The sequence below is a fragment of the Lissotriton helveticus genome (assembly GCF_964261635.1).
Source record: "Lissotriton helveticus chromosome 1_1 unlocalized genomic scaffold, aLisHel1.1 SUPER_1_unloc_9, whole genome shotgun sequence".
NCBI lineage: Eukaryota > Metazoa > Chordata > Amphibia > Caudata > Salamandridae > Lissotriton > Lissotriton helveticus.
The window spans coordinates 1688288-1708832 of record NW_027611736.1 but is presented as its reverse complement, the minus strand read 5'-3'; the positions used below and the strand labels follow the sequence as shown (position 1 = coordinate 1708832).

At 43.6% G+C, this 20545-nt stretch overlaps 1 protein-coding gene across 2 annotated transcripts in view; it reads right to left on the bottom strand.

Moving 5' to 3' along the window:
* Positions 1–264: 264 nt before the first annotated feature.
* The window catches only part of LOC144806580 (uncharacterized), a 39122-nt gene continuing 18841 nt past the window's right edge, over positions 265–20545 (bottom strand). Inside the window, exons 2-3 of one of the 2 annotated variants that reach the window (XM_078672915.1) lie at positions 5756–5847; positions 265–2750 (exon numbers count right to left, since the gene is read on the bottom strand). In XM_078672915.1, coding sequence (XP_078529041.1) covers positions 468–1547 — 1080 coding nt within the window. In that variant the 5' untranslated portion in view covers positions 1548–2750; positions 5756–5847 and the 3' untranslated portion in view covers positions 265–467. The remainder of the gene's footprint in view (positions 2751–5755; positions 5848–20545) is intronic. The other variant, XM_078672916.1, reaches the window with a different exon arrangement.

Genomic DNA, 20545 nt, shown 5'->3' with positions numbered 1-20545 from the left:
AGAGGGGCTGCGAACTGTGCTTGGTAGAACCAAAGACCTATTTGAGGAATTATCAGCATCAGCTTTTTGAGATAGGAAGTAAACCAGTTTTGCTCTTAGTAGAGATGGTTTACAATCACTGCAATGGGTGTGACAAGTGCTTCTGGCAAAGGGTGTATGTTTAAGGTTTTTCACTCAGTGGGGGTTCCCTCATGTCGACGGGCATCAATTTTACAACTCAAGTGTTCCTGACATTCAGAACAGTGATAAGGATTTGGCACAGGATGCATTCTTTCATGTTCATTGAAATTAATTTTCTGAATAAAGCTTTTCTGGCATTCAAAACACTAATAAACACTTTTCCTTTATAACTTTGACCATCCAACTGAATCTTTACATGCCTTCATAACACTCATACATTATTTTAGCTAGGATGGGCTTTTATATGTGGAGTGAGAATTATTTTATAACTAAAGCTTCTCTGGAATTCAGAGCACCGAAAAGGTTCTTCCCCCATTGTGTGTTCTCTCATGAACAGTAAGATGACTTTTCAGACTAAAGGTTTTCTCGCATACAGAGCACTGATGAGGTTTTTCCCCAGAGTGAGTTCTCTCATGTAAAGTTAGACTGAGTTTATAACTGAAGCTTTTCTGGCATTCAAGGCACTGATAAGGTTTTTCCGCAGTGTGAGTTCTCTGATGTATAATAAGACTGGTTTTATAAATGAACTTTTTTAGGCATTCAGAACACTGATAAGGTTTTTGCACAGTGTGGGTTTGTTCATGGGGAGTGAGACTAGCTCTATCTCTAAAGTTTTTGTGACATTCAGAGCACTTATATGGTTTCTCCCCAGTGTGAGTTCTCTCATGGAATTTAAGACCACTTTTCAGACAATATCTTTTCTGGCATTCAGAGCAGTGATATGGTTTTTCTCCGGTGTGGGTTCTCTCATGTTGAGTGAGAAGGTATTTACGACTAAAGTTTTTTGGGCATTCAGAGCACTGATGGCATTTCTGCCCAGAATGGGTTAACTCATGCCGGGTGAGAATGGTTTTCCGACTGAAGGTTTTCTGGCATTCAGAGCACGTATGAAGTTTTTGCCCAGTATGCGTTCTCTCATGTCGAGTGAGATCTGATTTACATTGGTAACTATTTAGGCATTCAGAGCACTGATACGGTTTCTGTCCAGTGTGAGTCCTCTCATGTTGACGGAGAAGGGTTTTACAATTGAAGCTTTTCAGACATTCAGAGCAATGAAAAGGTTTTTCTCCAGTATGTATTCTCTCATGTCGAATAAGGCTGCATTTAATACTGAAACCTTTGTGGCATTCATAGCACTTATGAGGTTTTTCCCCAGTGTGAATTCTCACATGTTGAGTCAGCTGGTGTTTGTGAGTGAAGCGTTTCAGGCATTCAGAGCACTGATGAAGTTTTTCCCCAGTGTGAATTTTCTCATGCTGACTGAGTCTGGATTGACAACTAAAGCTCTTCTCACATTCAGAGCATGCATGAGACTTCTTTTTGGTGCTAATATCTCCAAGTTCGGGTTTCTCCTGTATACATTCCATTATGAGATAAGATTTCTTTCTGAAGTTAATATCTCAAAGTTGGGATTTTTCTGGCAGACACACCATAAGACAATACTAAATCTTATTCAGCATGTGTTTGGCATCACCCACTCAAATGTGCTGCACTTGTTAAACTTAACACTTGGACATTTATTTAGTCAAAGATCACTTCTCTGTGAAGATCACAGTTTAAAATCTCTGTAGGCAACCTGATTCACCTTACAACCTTAATATCAGCAGCCCCTGGTACTTATAGGGAAGCTTCTCATGGGATTATTGCCTCTTCATTACATCCATGTGGATTCTCTAACCCTTTTCTCATACTTATTTATTAATGAGCTAATGAAGCACTGATCAGGTCTTTGGTTGGTGTTCTGTATTTCAAAGCTAGGTACATATTCACATAATGTATTGCCATGAAATTCAGAATACTATTGTGCATCAGTAGCAGCACATTGTTTCTGGTCACCCTTCTTACAGATGTCTTCTATGTCTGTATATAAAACTACAATGAGGATGTTAAGGATTTTGCAGGTCTTGCCCGGTAACAAGTACCCGAGGTCATATCTAATGGGTAAGAATGATAGTGGACATGTGGACCTGAACTACAAGCAAAAGGTGGTCATTGGTCCTAGAGGTGCATTTTTTCCCTCATTCTCCTTCCCTTTGTCCCAGATATACCCACATCGCTAGTTCGTAACTAACAGGTATCTTAGTTCTAAGCAGACTACCTGTCTTTTAAGCAGCTTCATTTACACTGTATAAGTGACGAACAGATATTTGTTTTTGATATCAAGACAATTCACTGGATATGGTGCTCAAGTGTTCCATTTGCTGAGGTCTGTTAAAAATTCTTCAAGTCCCACTTGTTCTGTGTGTATTATCTTCTCTTGGACTGGATAGAACTTTAGACTGATGCTTGTCCTCGCTGGTTCAGACAGATGGTCTTCCTGCCCTGGGTTAGCATCTCTAGGGCATTCCTCATATACCATTAGAGCAGCAGGAAGTCTCTAAAGAGAAACTGCTTTCGCATTCTTTATTTTACTCTAATCCAAGTTTCTCACCACATCTTTTCATTAGATACTTTACTCTTGTTGGAGCTCTGAAGCAACTTTACTTCTTTAGCATCGGTCCTTTAATAGTTTTCAATTATTTGCTTAATACTGACTACCATTTTGTCTTCTACGCCCACTCTTCAATCACCTGTGGATTTAAAACCAGAGATTTTTAAAGAATGCAAACTGGAACAAAAGGAATAACATTTATTAGCTAATACCGACATCCAGATTCTGAGTTCATTTTGAGAGAGGGATGAGAGGGCTCTAGGCATTTTCGAGATAGAAAGCTTGAGAACAATAAAACACTAGGTTGAGGTCTAAAGATGGAAATTCTGATGAACAGTTTTTGTGCACATCAGTAAGCTATTCAAGTGTCTTCTCAAAACTTCCTCCAACTCACTGTGCGGTATACCTCTTTGCACAAGTCCCCAAACCAGGCAAGCAATATCTCAAAGAACAAGCACACCCTCATAAGAGTGTCCCGTTCCCAGCACCACAAACAATGCTACTTCTCCCGGTCAAGCATGTGTTAACAACTCAGAGTCGACAATAGACAAGATAAGTAAAGAATTATGGAATATCATGGCCAACCTTACGCTGGCAGTTGAAATAACTACGGCTCAGGAAACTAGGAGACCACATAGATCTCTCACCACCACAAACACACAGTATCAAGCACACCTAGATGGATCTCTATGCCTTTGCCAAACACAACTATACGCCTCAACAGGACAACAAACCAGATGTTAGAGGTGGACATTGATGACCTATGCCAATCTTACATAACATACCCTCACCACACAAACAACTTATAAAATACACACTATAGCTATAAATACTTCTCTGGTGCAACGAGTCATAGCTTGTACTAAAAACCTCTGAAAAGTAAGACATCACCTTCATCACAGGTAATCAAGACAGAAAAAGAGAGCCTAAAGAGACAATGAAAAGCTTACTGCACAACTGCAATCAGCAGCTAAATATGCCAAAGACAAAGCTGACCCCATACCGTCACATAATCTAGACCAGGGGTGTGGAATTTAATAAAATATCTACTTGTCCATAGGAAGGTTGCTTCAGAAATCTACTTGTCCTGTAACAAAATCCACTTGTCCCTTTAGTGCCATGTAGTGTGATGACAAATTATGGCAGCAACCTCCATATATAAGAGCTCTGATATGGATTCTCGGATTATGCCAGGGTTCATACCATGATAGTGTTTGAATATGTGCGATCCCCTTATGTTGCCTCATTTCCGCAGATCTACATACTGGGGCTTTAGGTAGTGGTACACAATAGTTCCAGGGTTAGAATGCCTTTTTGAGTCTGTGCGAACCTACTAACTTGCATGTTTTAAGGTTTTTCAACAACCCTTCTCTGATCTTATCCCATACTGAGAAATGTTGGACATTTACTCCTTACAATGGCAGACGTAAACAATCTTACAGAGTTGGGAAAAAGAGTGGTTGGAGGGAAAGTTCAATTGCAAAGTTCAGATGTTTGCATGAGCAAAGATACACATGCATATTTGTTCATGCCAAAATGCAGTTCACAAATATTTTCTACGAGTACTATTTTTTGTCCTGCTTCTGAAAATTCTTGGGAATTCAAAAAAGCGGTATAGCTTCAATAGTGCACCCATGGACATATCCCATGGGTGCACTTTTTAGACTTTCTTCAAGAATTGGTTCCCTAATTTAGTCTGGCGTTGACCAGGACGTTTTGCGTTTATTAAAATTTTATCTCTCTCTCTCTGTATCGGCTGGCTTCACTGTGAGTGACAGCATTCTGCCTTCATAAGGAGCATATCGGCACACAGTAGTTTTGCTCAATGCCAGGAACTACTGATTTTCCATAATGAATTGTATTGGGAATTACTAGCGTGCATCAACACGTTACTAAACGATGCTGCAGCTACAAAAAAAATGTATCTGAAATGTTACAGTAGTTGAGCGAATTTATTTATTTTTGCTTTCATTTGTTTGTTGAACATTTTATTTTGAAAGCAAAGACTCATCAATCTTGCTTTCTATTTTCTGCAAATATTTGCATCAAATAAGAGAGCATTCTGGGGGCATTATACGTAGCCTCATATTGCTAAGCTTTGAAAACGTGTGTACACGTTCCTATAGTGGAACCACGGTCAGTAGTGCAGTCGGAGCTTACAACAATTACTCTCACCCTAATAATAAATGCTTTCAATTAATGAACCATAATTACAAGCTTGAAGAGCTTGGACAAAAATATTACCTTAACTGCAGACAGTGCCCTTTCCTGATCCATAATGTGGTACTGTAAACTGGCAGCCAAGGGGATTGTGCTGCAGGGGGTTGGGCCTACTTGTTCCAAGGACAAAATACAAATGAAAAAGTGTTGCCCTTGGCCTCAAACAATATGTCCTGGGCGTCGGCCTATAGGAATTCCACTTACCTCTTAGAAACAACAATCCTACCAGTGACCTGACTAAATAACTCTTCCACACCACTATTAGATATCTTAGTTCTACCTAACTACAACATCATTAGACTGAACCACACACTAAAACCAAGTTGGGGGCGTGCGGGTTGCATGCATTCACAGATCAAACGATTCCAAATGGAGAAGATATCCTCCTGTGAATATATTGGGGTTGAAGTCCACATGGGTTAGAGGGATTTATTCCCTGACCAAATTATATATTGTCTACCACCCTCCTGGAGACAAGCAGACCCTCATGAGCAATTAACAATCGCAGTACAGACCTTACGACACTCAAACACAATCTTTCTAGGTGACTTCAACCTAAATTGCAATTAAATTGAGGACCCGCATGTGACTCCACTAAATCTTTTTTCAAAGACCATAATCTGGTGCAATCATACAATCAGGGGAGAGGAGTTGGCCTAATGGCTAGGGCGGTCGACCTTGAATCTGGGGAACTGGGTTTCAGTCACTGCAATGACTCTGAACATACTGTGATTCTGGGCAAATCACTTAATCTCCCTGTGCCTAATAAAAATGAAAAATAAAAAAATGTGTCCTCATGTAATACAACTGGTGCTATGTAAAGCGCTTTGATACCCGATCCGGGTCAAGTTTGCGATATATAAAACGGTGTAAAAAAAAACAAACATGCACAGGTCGACCAGACGGCAAAGGAACATCACTAACCCATATATCCATGGCAGAAGCATTATGCATAGACTCCATAACGGCATGCGATTAGTCAGATCATCACAGCATCTTATTCCACATCTCAGCTCCTGAAGCAAAGGCAACGAGATAAGAGGTTAGACCTAGACGGTGGGTCAGGGATACTAAAAATAAGAATAGAGATGACCTGTATGATCTATGCCAAAGAAAACTTCAACCCCAGGAAAGCATTTCCGATGTTCACAAACTCATGGAACACTACAACAGAACTATGAATGACAAAATGGAGACGGTAGCCCCCCACCCTCCCCCCAACAACAAAAAAGGACCAAAAACAAATGAACACAACTGTGGTATAACGGTCACCAAAATGAAGAAAGAAGCAGACTCAGATTTGGAGAGAGATGATGGAGGCTAGCACCCTCACCACACCTACAACAGCTCAGAACTCTGAGAAATTCATATAAAAATGTATATTTATTTATTTTTATTTATAGTTTTGTATTGCGCGAACATGACCTAGTGGGTATTAGAGCACTTTACATGACGAGAGGTAGGGTATCAGTTGGACTGGTAAAATAGACATGAGTGACTGACAAACAGCAATGAAAGATTAAAAAGCTTGATCTCAATAACCCCTTCGATGCTGATGACGAGCTCAGCTCGTCATCAGCCACGGGTGGCGTGTGCTGATGACGAGCTGAGCTCGTCATGAACAATAGGATTCATCAAATATCAGCACAGCACAAAAATCACCGCAGCAGCGATGCGGTTAATAGTCAGCAATAAGATGGTCAAGCATCATAAACAGTAGTTAGTATGGTAACATTTTAATAAGCATAAATATATTGTCTCAGGGTAAAAAACTAGTCTGCAGAAAAGATTTTGCTTCTTTTTCGAAGGAGGTGGTAGAAGAGATTAGACAAGCTTCCGGTGGTAAAGAATTCCATATCTCAGGTGCGACAAAGGAAAATGTGCTGGCACCCGTTTTCTTTTTATGGGTTCATTTGGGTTTCAGAAGCAGGGTGTGCACACTTCGCAAAGGTCTGCAGCCCCTATTGGTTTAGCTTTTGGGTCTGATATCTGGAGGTATTGATGTGTAGCACTTTATGAGTCATGCATGCAATTACTTGTTGAATTCTTGCTTCGTACAGTAGCCAGTTCAGGGATTTTAGGGCTTAGACCGTGTGGAAATTTGGCAGAGATCGCTGTTAGCATTGAGCTGAAGCCATCTTGTTTCCGGCAGCCATCTTGTCTGACCATGTGCTCACCATGTGCTCTTTCCTTCTTCGCTGTTGCTTGCCCCTATGCTTTGCTCAAGAACTGGCTATACTTAACCCTTGTTACTCTTCACATGCTCAGAAGAGTCTGTAGCTGCCCATGCACCTGCTCTAGTCTGTTACTGTCAGGCTTTTTTAACTGAGATCAGCAACTTATCGCCCCTCCTTCTTTGTTGACTGTGCATTTTCTGTATGACCATCTATGTATGTAACTCTTCCAATGTGAACTTGCACCGCCTCCTTTTGAGCTCCAGTGTGGGTATAAAAGACCCATGGTTCTTCTACTCCTTGTGCTACTTCATACACTGCCGAAGGGTGTTGTGTGAATGTAGTTCCACCTCATGAGGTTTAATAAATTGTTTACTTGACATTTCAGTTTCCGTGCCAACTTCTATTTGCTGGTCTGAGGACTTGTGTGCAGAGAAGGTGTGGAAAAGTAAATTTTGCCATGTTCTGTGTCCCTACGTGTTCCCCATGTCATGTTATATGTGCATGATTAATATGCATATGTATCCCCCATGATCGATTAAAGACGCAGTTACAGTTGCGTCCATCTCTAGTATGCCAGTTTCCAGTCTTCGTGAATACAACGAATATTAGGCCTATATAAAGTTATGTTGCCACGTTTTACAGTGTGCACGTTAATTCAGTAAAAGTCCCCGTTTCTAGGCCTCAAAAGGGCCCGGACACCAGATTCAGCTCCTGTCTCCTGCACCCTCGTTTCGAGGAGCGATGCAGCCCCCACCTGTATCCCTGACCCTTCACTTACTTCCTGCCTCGCAGTGCCCGGCTCGGCCTGGCTCTGCCTCTGAGTCTGCCAAGAGTATGTTATTATTCTAGTTATCAGTCCAGCTCTCCTTCTCTGCATTCCTAAGCTACTGAATCGCATCAATAGTTTCAGTTAACGTCTAGCCTCACTGTCTCCATGTAAGAGAAATACTGTATTAATGGTCATTTAATATTCCCCGCACACGGACTACATGTAGAATAATGCATGCACCAGTCTTAGAGTCAAGTAGCCTTTCCCCTCCTGACTTTTAGTTTATATCAACATGTTCTCTAAACATCAGATACCAGATATGCCTAGGTACAAGTCGCTCTGACACTCCAGACTTATGTCTCCTCTTCTAGCGCAGAGATCATAGCCCCAGTTTCTCCCTGGTAACACGTCATTGCCAGCTTGCGCGCACCACTAGGTTAGAGGTCCCGGCTCCTTAGGTAGCCCCCTCCATGTTTCCGCCCCATTCATGACATATTCTGTTACGTTTGCATCACATGTCTATGTATACGCCCTGTTCACGCCTCTTTATGCCTTATCTTTCGCGACTGCTACGCGACACACCTTCTACTCCGCCCACTGCTACGCCTACTGTAATTGAGTTCTATGTGTTTGCTTTAAGTATATATGCTTGTGCACTGTTATTAAAAGTTGCTAGCCATCCCAGATCCTGCCCCGGCAGCTGCCGGGCCCTGCCATCCCATCCCTGTGCAGGTTGTCCTGTTGCTGTCCTTTATGCTGTATTAAAACCTGCAAACTCCTACTACCTCGAATCTTGACTCTTATTTATTGAGCTATCTGTTTATTAAGGTATCCTGAAAAATAGTATAGGTAATATTTATTTATTTACCACATAATGGCGCCCGAACAGGGACTTGCCCTTTCCCCACGCGCCGGAGAAGCCACGTATGCCCCCTGACCCTCTGCAGCCGTGACGGAACCATACCGTGCACGTGCAGATATTTCTGCTTCAAGTATCCCTCAGGCCCACGGAGGAGACGGAGGTTGCGGTCCAGCATCCAGACGAGGCGGTGGAGGAACGCGGCAAGTCCCGACCAGAGCCCAAGCCGAGAGTCCAAGGTCCGAGGTATCCGGAGGCCCACCCGTAACTGAAGTCCGAAGTTCGTCGTCCGTCATCGTAGCAGTCCAGTCCAGTCCGAGGCCTTCCGTTCTTGCTGCCCGGTGAGTACCGTTGCTGGGGTAGTATCTAGACAGGGTCAATTGATTTGTCTCTGGTCCGTGGGTTTGGGGTACACAGATCCAACACGAAGTGTCCACTTAGGTGGGTGCGGGTCCTGACGTGTCTCTTTATGGGACCGGTAAGTTCTGTACTGTTTCAGCAGTGCATCTAGTAACTCTAGTCTGTTCCGTTCTCGAGAAATTCATGTGTTTCTGTCCTCAGTATTCCAGGTAGTATTCTGTCCGAACTGTTATTTCAAATGTTCCTCAATGTGTTTTCAATGTCGTGGTATGAATGGTTTGTTCTTTTAAAGTCTTATCGTGTTTATTGTGTATTGTATTGTGTCTAGACTCTAGTTCAGCCATGCCTTTGTTCTCGAAATTACGTCAGTTAAGAACTAGAAAGGGTCTGCTCGAGGAAGCAGTTCCTGTCCCGCCTAGGGACAGTCCAGGTCATTTCATGTATCACAAGCATGGCATAAGTGCCATATTATATCTAGATTTATGGGTCGAGTACACCAAGGAATTAGACGAGAAATATAGATGGCCTGTATCAGGCACATGGGATGCCGAGTGCATCATGCGAGTAGAAGAAGCATTATGGAAAAAGAAAGCCAGACAGTCACAGAAAGATGCCATCGAGTTATGGCGCAAAGAATCTCATAAAAGAACCGAAAAAGAAATCAGAAAGTCAGAATTAAGTAAAGAATCCTCAGAAAGAGCCCAAGAAAGGGAATTAATCGAAATAGGTGAACGAGTTAAAGTCGAACAGTCAGATAGACAGAGGAATGCCCTCATTAAGGGTATGTATCCTCTTCTTGCCGAGGGCTTGCCAAAAGCAACCCCAGAAGCATCTAGTAATTTTCCGCCACCATTAGTTCCGACCAAGCTACGTCACAAACCGACCGCAGCTGATATTTTTTTCTCGTCCTATTTGGACGACACTGTCCCAGAATATGCAAATCCTGTTCCGCCTGCTCCTGTAAATAATGTAATTCATGGTCCTCCAGCTACCGGGGCACCTGTTACAGCTCCTGCTACGGTACCCCCGGTCCAGCCCGCAATACAAGTTCCCGCTACATCAGTCACTCTGCCAGCATGAAGAGTATCAGTCGACGATTCCAGTTTAGGAGCCGCGGGGGGAGGTCCTCCGGGAACCCCGCCGCCGCACAAACGTTTAACGTTAGTCGAGTTACATGCCCGAGCGTCACAGCGTTCGCCCAAGTCCCAGTCCGTTGCAGATATCAAGAAAGCCCTCACCGAATGCCGTTATGATCCAGTCCCAGGCGATGATAATATGGTCATATATTCATTACGTGTAAGACGGGTGACCGAGTATTTGGACACCCTACCGAATATGAAAGAAGATCTAGACAGAATATATCGTTTCATCCGTACAGGGGATGATCCAGAAAGTATTGGCGAGATCATGTCATTAAGGAAAGCTGAGACCCAGCTCATGATATTAAAGTTTCTGATTAATTGTTTAATAAGGGTACAAGATTATCCGACCAAAGACCCGACCGAAATGAGAGCTCTGATGAAATGGAGTGATCATATAGCCGAGGGAAGACACAAGACACTCAGTAGTATAGAGAGTATGTACAAGAAAATTCGTAAGGAAATAATAAGGTTACACGAACAACGCAAAGCAGCACAAGTAAGCGAGAAAGAAAACGACTCTTCTACTGAAGAGGTAGATGATGAGAATCCTTCCAGAATAGCGTATGTAGGTAGAACTAGACTTTCCGACCGACATTCACGCCTAGAACACAAGAAAGTTTCCTTCCCTCCAGTACCAGAACAAGAGAATCTTGAACAAGTATTTCAAGCTACCGATCACATTCTGAAATCACGAATCGGTTATAGTGAACTCAGTTCCATGCACGAACAAGAACTAGCCCGATCAGCAGTCCGATGGGCTACTGATTCTACCACTTTTCCAGACGAAATAGTGGCACAAATGTTTCTGAAACTGCCCCCAGCCGAGCAGCGACTGGTGGGTATGTATATGATCCAGCACCTCATTACACTCTATGAGGGTCAACATTCTGATCCAGGTCCGTTACACGATGTCCTGAACGAGTTACTCCAGTACAAATGGAAAGGTCTAGGTACCGATTTAATTAGTGTCATTCTAGAACAGCGCCACAAATATAGAACGTTCCTGAACCCGCATTTTGTTCATGTCCCACCTCCAGACAGTAAAAGATTCTACATAGACAGACAGAATCCGTTACGAGAAGTACACCCAGTTAGGACAGCGGGTGGTGAACTAGAACGAGTATTTGTTTACACCCCTATTACAAAGATGGAACTCTTAGAGATGAAGAAATTAATTCCCTGTCACGACAAAGATCCAGCAGGGTTCCATAGAGAATTAAAAGACATGCTCCGTATGGGAGAATACACGTATCCAGACATAATTAAAATGCTAAAGGTCCTGTTGCCCGCAGGGGTATATGAAAAACTCAAAGAAAAAGAATGGGAGGTGGGAGAGAAAAAGATTGATTGGACAGCTCTAGAAGCTGAAGATAAAGCACGAGTACCAGGTACCGGTTTAGGAGATAAATGTAAAGAATTGCCCGAACTGTTAATTCAAGTTTTGCCAAGATTATTAACCACGAAAAAGGAAGACTGGGATGCAATCTCAGCCTGTAAACAGAAACAAGATGAAGATACTAGTGATTTTTATTCTAGATTCGAAAAATGTTTTAGTATAAACAGTGGTCTCAAGACGAGTAGTGAGTCAAACCCTCATCTTTTTGTTACTAAACTAGTCGAGAATTCAAGTCCACAAGTTAAAAATCGAGTTCTGAAAGTCGAAAGTACCTGGCAAGCTAATACCCCGTCCCAAATGCTTCAGATGCTTCAGTATCACCAGAATAGAATCAGAGAAGAACAAGAACACGAAAGGAAACATATGAAAGACACGAAAATGAAAGTATTAGTTGCACAATCTGTTCCTCAAGACAGTCAGAAGAGGGGTCCGAATCCAGCCAGTCATCCTGCAGCTCCCGTTAAAGGGACTTGCAATTATTGTAAACAGCCAGGTCATTATATAAATGAGTGTGCAGTTCTGAAACACAACATAGCCACTGGTAAAACTAAAGAAAGACCACGTCCGCCTAGACAAGAACAAGTTTCACAGACTTCTCAGTCACCGCAGAATGCACAACAGACAGTTCCAGCACAGCAGCCTATAGCTGCAACACAGCATGTTACACAGCAAATGTACCAGTATGCTCAGTCAGAGTATCCAGAGTACCAGCAATATTCATGAAACAGCCTAGAGAGGGAGGTAGGCTTGCCTCTCATCGAGATACCTGTAGATCAAGAAGGTCCCTATGTACATAGTCAAGTATTGGGGAAAGACAGAAAGTTTCTTATTGATACAGGGGCAAGTAGGACTACCATAAGTCACGACAAGGTTCCAGGGGCTCCGCTCTCAGGCTCTAGTAATGTTTCCCTTGGATTTTCAGGAAAGCCAATTGTTAACGAGATATCAAAGCCAGTTACTCTAGAAGTAGGTCCATTGTCCCGTACTACTGATCTATTACTTACGAAGTCATGTCCAGAAAATTTGCTGGGCATCAAAACATTGAAAGAATTAGGTGCAGTAATTTGTTGCTCCCCAGAGGGAGTTCGTTTGTTCTTACGTGACTTCAAGGGTCAATATGTATTACGTGATTTTGATTCAAGACTGTTAAATGTACCTCAGCATTTATGGGCGCAAGGTCCAACTGATGTAGGTTATATGCAAATCACACCACATCGTGTGACTCTGAAGCAAGGTGTTGTATTACCCCGAATCAGACAGTACACATTACCGCCTGAGGCTGTAGCAGCCTTATCCAAAATTATTGACGAGCTCATTGCTCAAGGAGTGGTTGTAGAAACTGACTCCAATGTATGTAATTCTCCTATCATTCCAGTCATGAAGCGTACTGATCCAAATGCACCTCCAGTATATCGATTAGTGATTGACCTACGAGAACTTAATAAATGTATCATTCCCCAGTACCCAGTTGTTCCAGATATTTCTTCCCTATTGACAGCCATTGATTCCGAAGCTACGTTCTTTACTGTAATAGACCTCAAGAACGCATTTTTCAGTGTTCCCATTCATCCAGACAGCCAGTTCCTTTTTGGTTTTTGTTTAAATGGAAGGAGCTATAAATTCACACGAGCTCCTCAAGGTTTCACAGAAAGTCCTAGTATTTACAGTCAAGCACTCAAGAGACAACTAGACAATATTCACATGCCAACTGACACTGCCCTACTCCAGTATGTCGATGATCTACTGATCACAGCCCGTTCTGAACGTGATTGCGAGCGAGCATCACTTACAGTCCTGTATTTCCTAGCCGAGATGGGGCACAAGGTGTCCCCTTCAAAGCTTCAATTCTGTGTCCAGCAAGTGGTCTACTTGGGACACTTACTGTCCAAGAGGGGTAGGCAGTTGACACCTGACCGTATCCAGTTAATAGCGAGTCTTCCACAGCCCAAGACCCAGAAGGAGGTACGAGCTTTTATCGGCCTCACTTCTTATTGCAGACAATGGATTCCTCAGTATGCATATCTAGCCAAGCCACTGATACAGTTAACGACACAGGAGGCAGCCGTATCGACTGTCCTCCCTTGGACATCTGAACATACACTTAGTTTCAATGAGTTAAAGAAAGCTTTATGCCAAGCACCCGTTCTAGCTACACCGAACTACAGTAAGCCTTTTACACTTTTTGTTACAGAACGTGATGGTACTGCATTATCCGTTCTCACACAAGATCAAGCAGGACAGTACAAGCCCTGTGCTTATTTTTCGAGCACATTAGATCCAGTAGCCCAGGCTCTGCCTGCGTGCCTCAAGTCAGTTGCAGCCACAGCACTAGCTATCAGACAAAGTGATTCCATAGTGTTAGGACATTCCCTGACAGTACAAGTTCCACACTCCGTGGAAGTTCTTTTAAATCGAACACAGACTCAGCACTTGACAATTGCACGTTTGACAGGTTATGAACTGACACTGTTCCAACCACACATAGAAATCAGACGCTGCAACGTTTTAAATCCTGCAACACTGTTACCGTCAGTCACTTCAAATTCTGTCACACATGATTGTGTGGAAATAGTTAACACCATGACAAAGCCAAGACAAGACCTGACAGATATTCCATTACCTAATCCCGACCTGACACTTTATGTGGACGGTTCATGTATGAGAACAAGTACAGGAGAACTAGTAGCCACGTATGCAGTGACTACTGACACCGAAGTTATAGAGACACATCGTATTGACACCCTGTCTGCTCAAGCAGCAGAGCTAGTCGCTCTGACCCAAGCCTGCATACGTGCCAAGAACCTGAAAGTAAATATTTATACAGATTCCCGTTATGCATTCGGAGTCGTACACGATTTCGGAGTGCTCTGGCAAGAAAGAGGTTTTATGACTTCTCATGGAACCAAGATTCAGCATGGTCTCCTCATTCAAGCTCTGTTAGAAGCAATACATTTACCGACAGCTATCGCTATCATGAAGTGCAAGGCACATACGAAAGTCACTGACATCATTTCCCAAGGTAATGATCTAGCAGATCGAACAGCCAAGCTTACAGCCCAGACTCCAGACATTCCAGTTAGCAAGACACTGACACGCACTCCAGATGCGACTACATGTATGACAGTGAAGGACCCTACACAAGATGTCATAGATATACAGTCACATGCTACTCCCGATGAAATCAAGAAATGGTCCGAACAAGGAGGGGTCCAGACAGATCAGGGATGGTTGACGAAGGGAAAAGCCACATGGTTTCTCCCCGACTCAATGGTTCAAGTCATTATTAATACAGCACATAGTCCTGCACATTTAGGAGAAAAAGCTATGTTAGACAGTATCCAGAACATTTGGTTCAACAAGCATTTACGAGCTGCAGCCAAGCGGAAAGTCCGTACCTGTATGATATGTTGTCAGTTTAATCCAGGTAAAAGTGTCCCGGTGGAACAAGGTGGATTCCAGCCTCCTGACCACCCTTTTGAAGTCCTCCAGATGGATTATATTCAGATGGAGCGATGTCGAGGTTTCAAGTATGTCCTCGTAGTTGTATGCGCTTTGTCCAGGTGGACAGAGGCATATCCAGTTCCAGATTACACAGCCGCGACCACTGCCAAGCAGTTGGTTCGTGAATTCTTCCCCCGCTATGGACTCCCTAGGGTCGTGTATTCTGATAACGGCCAGCCATTCTCGTCCGAGCTCATGAAGCACGTTTCCCTTCTGTTAGGGTACCAGTGGAAGTTTCATTGTGTGCGCCATCCTGAAGCAGCAGGTCTCGTAGAGAGACATAACCAGACTTTGAAAATCCGCATTGCAAAAGTATGTAAAGAGAAAGGTGTAGACTGGCTAGTAGCTCTGCCAGTCGCCCTATTCTATATGCGCATGGTTGCACATTCCAGATCAGGTCTGTCCCCTTATGAGGTCGTATTCGGCCGCCCCCCTAACATGTGGGATACACCTAGACCCCGCAGTATTACCGATGTTTCCAGTAATATGCTGACAGATTACCTAGCTTCCTTGATGTCTGCCCTACACTCTTGTCGTTCACAGGTTGCCGCTGCATTTCCAGACAATACCGAGGTTAAACCGCATGAGGTCGTACCAGGGGATATGGTCCTTGTGAGGAACTTTGATCGTTCAAGTCCGCTGGAGCCTCGTTGGAAGGAGCCGAAGTTAGTCCTTTTGACCACCCGTACGGCCGTGAAGTTGGAGGGCCGTAAGGGTTGGGTCCATCTGTCTCATATCAAGAAATTTCATGGACTCCGCATAAAGACTTTTTCCAAAAACATTTCCGAGGATTGTCAAGATTCTAAAGACTGCCAAAATACTGTTCTCAAGGACTGTCCCGCAAATGACATTGATACCAAGCCCTCCCTGTTAGAGAAAACTCCGCAGCAGGAGTATAAATCGAAATTAAGGTCTAGTAAAATAAGTCAGCCAGTTTAATTGTCTAAGTCCTCCCCTAGGTGAAACGGTTAGACAGGTTTCTGACATGTATAAAATAGACCCCCACAGAGAGAGAGTTAGTGAGAACTCTAAAAGTTGCATTATTATTTTATGTTTTCTGCTATATCTAAGCCTAATAGTTACATGCACAAGTTATGCATTGCATTTATGTTTTCCAGTTTCTCATGTAAATATGTTTTCCAATTCCACAGTAGAGCACACATTTAGTGATCTGCCTCCTCACGAGCTATCCTATCGTCTTGCTATGCGAAACAATACGTTTATAAGAATGTTACACTATTCACACCAGACCAGCAATGCCACTAATTGTTGGGTGTGTGGTCGACTCCCCCCCTTTCCAGACACCGGAGGGAGTTCTGCCACTCTTTCCTTATCCGTTTTCACATAATGGTTCGTGTGGAGCATGGTCCACGCTAACGTCATCCTCAACTGATATGTCCCTTCTGAATAGTACATGTTTTCCAGACAAGCAAGGTCTTGCCCATAGAACAGGGTCAGATCTAGAAAATGAAGTATATGATTTAGGTAATTATTCTTCGAATTTCATGGTCCTGAATGTTCAATCTGATACTACTCCAGATCTGCCTGCTATTTCAGTACTACCAGTCAAAGGCGAATTATGTGTCAGAAAGAATGGTTCCGCACATGTAGGACATAGTGATTGTACTACTACTGTCGAGTATAGTGACAGTGGGAAATCTATTTTCAAAGCTTCACGTCATTCGTATTTTGTTTGTGGTCAGACCGCATATGTTCGTCTGCCCCTCGATTGGGATGGAACCTGTTATATTGCCTTCCTACTGCCACCAGTTTTCCTAGCCCCATCTGATTATCATAGGAACACACATCTAGTACACATTAGACATAGAAGGGAGATTGAGTCCCCAATTGTCGATCAAACTGAGACTGCTCTAGAACAATATCAAGACTTCAATAAAGGTTTCTTCTTCTTTTTAGGACCTGTCCAGAATAGTAAACTAATCCGTAGGTTAACCAGAACCCTTGAAGCAGTAGTGAATGAGACTACTTCTGCTCTAGGTAACTTAACTGAAGAGCAATCTGCTATGAGATTTGTCGTTTTACAGAATCGTCTCGTCCTTGACGTCATACTGGCCGATAGGGGCGGGGCTTGTAGAGTCATCGGATCTAGTTGCTGCATTTTCATTCCTAATAACGCGCCGTCTGTTTATTCAGCTATAACCAGACTTCATAAAATTGCCCATCAGTTACACCAAAATCCAGGCACCTGGACATGGTCCGGTTGGCTCTGGAGCATTATTTCTGCCTGGGGATGGAAAGTATTGTCATTTCTAGGTATTGCAGTAATGATCATGTTCAGTTGCTGCCTCTGTATACAATGTGGCCCTGCGATTTGCGGCATTTGTGCTACATCCTGTATTCCTAGTCCTAAGCCCCGCTCTAGATCCCGTTCCAAGACAATTCGAGACGAGCAAATGATGCTGTCTGAAATGATAGATGGTATTATGAATATTGATGTTTCCTGATGGACACGTAGTGACAAGGAGGGAATGTGGAAAAGTAAATTTTGCCATGTTCTGTGTCCCTACGTGTTCCCCATGTCATGTTATATGTGCATGATTAATATGCATATGTATCCCCCATGATCGATTAAAGACGCAGTTACAGTTGCGTCCATCTCTAGTATGCCAGTTTCCAGTCTTCGTGAATACAACGAATATTAGGCCTATGTAAAGTTATGTTGCCACGTTTTACAGTGTGCACGTTAATTCAGTAAAAGTCCCCGTTTCTAGGCCTCAAAAGGGCCCGGACACCAGATTCAGCTCCTGTCTCCTGCACCCTCGTTTCGAGGAGCGATGCAGCCCCCACCTGTATCCCTGACCCTTCACTTACTTCCTGCCTCGCAGTGCCCGGCTCGGCCTGGCTCTGCCTCTGAGTCTGCCAAGAGTATGTTATTATTCTAGTTATCAGTCCAGCTCTCCTTCTCTGCATTCCTAAGCTACTGAATCGCATCAATAGTTTCAGTTAACGTCTAGCCTCACTGTCTCCATGTAAGAGAAATACTGTATTAATGGTCATTTAATATTCCCCGCACACGGACTACATGTAGAATAATGCATGCACCAGTCTTAGAGTCAAGTAGCCTTTCCCCTCCTGACTTTTAGTTTATATCAACATGTTCTCTAAACATCAGATACCAGATATGCCTAGGTACAAGTCGCTCTGACACTCCAGACTTATGTCTCCTCTTCTAGCGCAGAGATCATAGCCCCAGTTTCTCCCTGGTAACACGTCATTGCCAGCTTGCGCGCACCACTAGGTTAGAGGTCCCGGCTCCTTAGGTAGCCCCCTCCATGTTTCCGCCCCATTCATGACATATTCTGTTACGTTTGCATCACATGTCTATGTATACGCCCTGTTCACGCCTCTTTATGCCTTATCTTTCGCGACTGCTACGCGACACACCTTCTACTCCGCCCACTGCTACGCCTACTGTAATTGAGTTCTATGTGTTTGCTTTAAGTATATATGCTTGTGCACTGTTATTAAAAGTTGCTAGCCATCCCAGATCCTGCCCCGGCAGCTGCCGGGCCCTGCCATCCCATCCCTGTGCAGGTTGTCCTGTTGCTGTCCTTTATGCTGTATTAAAACCTGCAAACTCCTACTACCTCGAATCTTGACTCTTATTTATTGAGCTATCTGTTTATTAAGGTATCCTGAAAAATAGTATAGGTAATATTTATTTATTTACCACAAAGGATGAACCCCTAGCACTGGTAGGCCTTGCTGAGGCCTAATTATACAAATTGGCGCCCACCCGTGTGGCTCATCGGCGACTCGGATACCCGATGGAGTGGTCTTGACGGAGGAATGGAATCTCGCTGCGGATGATCACTGCCTGAGGAGGCCCGTGTCTTGGCAGTCACAGAGTTTTTCTACTTTTCCCGATCTGCCCCTTCAGGTGGTGCCGGTACTCGACTGAGATCCCTTCTGGTGTTTGCCGTGCAGAGACCATTTGGTCGATTCAGAACTTGGCACTAGAAATCTGGAGACTCTTGCTTGGTAAGATCATTTGATGCGATACTTCTAGTTTGTTTGGCCAAAATCTTGGAACTTGCTTGGATATATATGAATTGCAATTTATATAGACTGGTAATGAGAAGATTTTTCTCTACCTTTTTAAAAACTTGAACGGCACACATTGAGTAAGCGCCACTTGGCGAATAATATTGTATGTGCTGCAATATTCTTGGCATGCCTGTTCTTAGCACACTTCGCAGAATGTGTTGCTTTCTTGGAGGTACCAAATGGAACAAGAACAGAATCAGCCCCCCCCCCCCCCCAGTGGACACAAAATAGGGACATGTATATTAAAAATGGTATTTTTTCTATAATGTACAGAACACTATGGAATAAATATACCAGTAAGGATCTTGAGTTGCAATGGCCTATAAATGGGTCACTTGATCTTAGAAAAATTCAGTATGTGGAACAATGTATGTTTAAGCACCAAAGTAGACAAGATATGTTTGACTGTGTACGAATGTGGGAGAAAGACGTCTGTGAACGAGTGAGAAGAGAGCAAGCTTTGGTAGAAAAGGAACAACGCAAAAATATCCATGCGAAAGCGCTGGAGCTGAAAAATAGAGAAATTAAGAAGATAAAAGAGGCTGCAGAAGAGCTAAGAGAAAAATAGGGTGAGCGAGAGAGCACAAGAAACCGGCGGGTGGAAGATCCCCTTTAAAGAGCATAGGAAATAAGAAAGTAAATGACACATCGGGATGAGTAAGAGAAACAGGAGGGATAAGATCACCTTTGAGTAGGGAAAATGAAAGAAGAAGTCAAACATCTGGGTAGGGAGGAGAAAAGGCAGTGTGAGTAGGAGAAGCAGCAGAGGGTGAGATTCATAGATTTGGGAGGGGGCATTAATGGGAGAACCTGGGTAGACACTGGAGACAGGCACTGGGGAGGCTGAATAAATAGGTCAGCAGGGAGCGATATAATTGAAAGAAGGGTAGAAAGCGATACAGAACGATGTACAGAGAGGGACATCCATAATAAGGGAGGAGAAGGAAAGGTACAGAGTCAGAAAAAGAATGGGAGAGATGCAAGGAGCAGAGAGAAGAAAGGCAATCGGGCGTAGAGGCAGGCAGAAAGAGAGAGCCATGGAGGTAAGATGTAAGAGTCAGGAGGGTCAAAGATTAGTGCCAGGGAGGGGAAGGGTGAGTGCAAGGGGTGAAGGGTAACTGCCAGGCAAGGGGAATGAAGGGCTAGTGCCATGGAGGTGAAGGGTGAGTGCCAAGGGGGTGAGTAATGAATGCCAGGAGGGACATGGGTGAGTGTCAGGGAGGTGAAGGATATGTGCCAGGGAGGGGAAGTATGAGTACCAAGAGGTTCGAGGGTGAGTGTCAGGGAGGTGACAGTTGAGTGTGATGGAGAGTCTATGCTGAGTGCCAGAGAGGGAGATGGGTCAGTGCCAGGTGTGAGGAGTGACTGCCAGGCCTGAGGGGTGACGGGTGAGTGCCAGGGAGGTGAGGGGTGAGTGACAGACTGCAAACATTAGTGAGCTG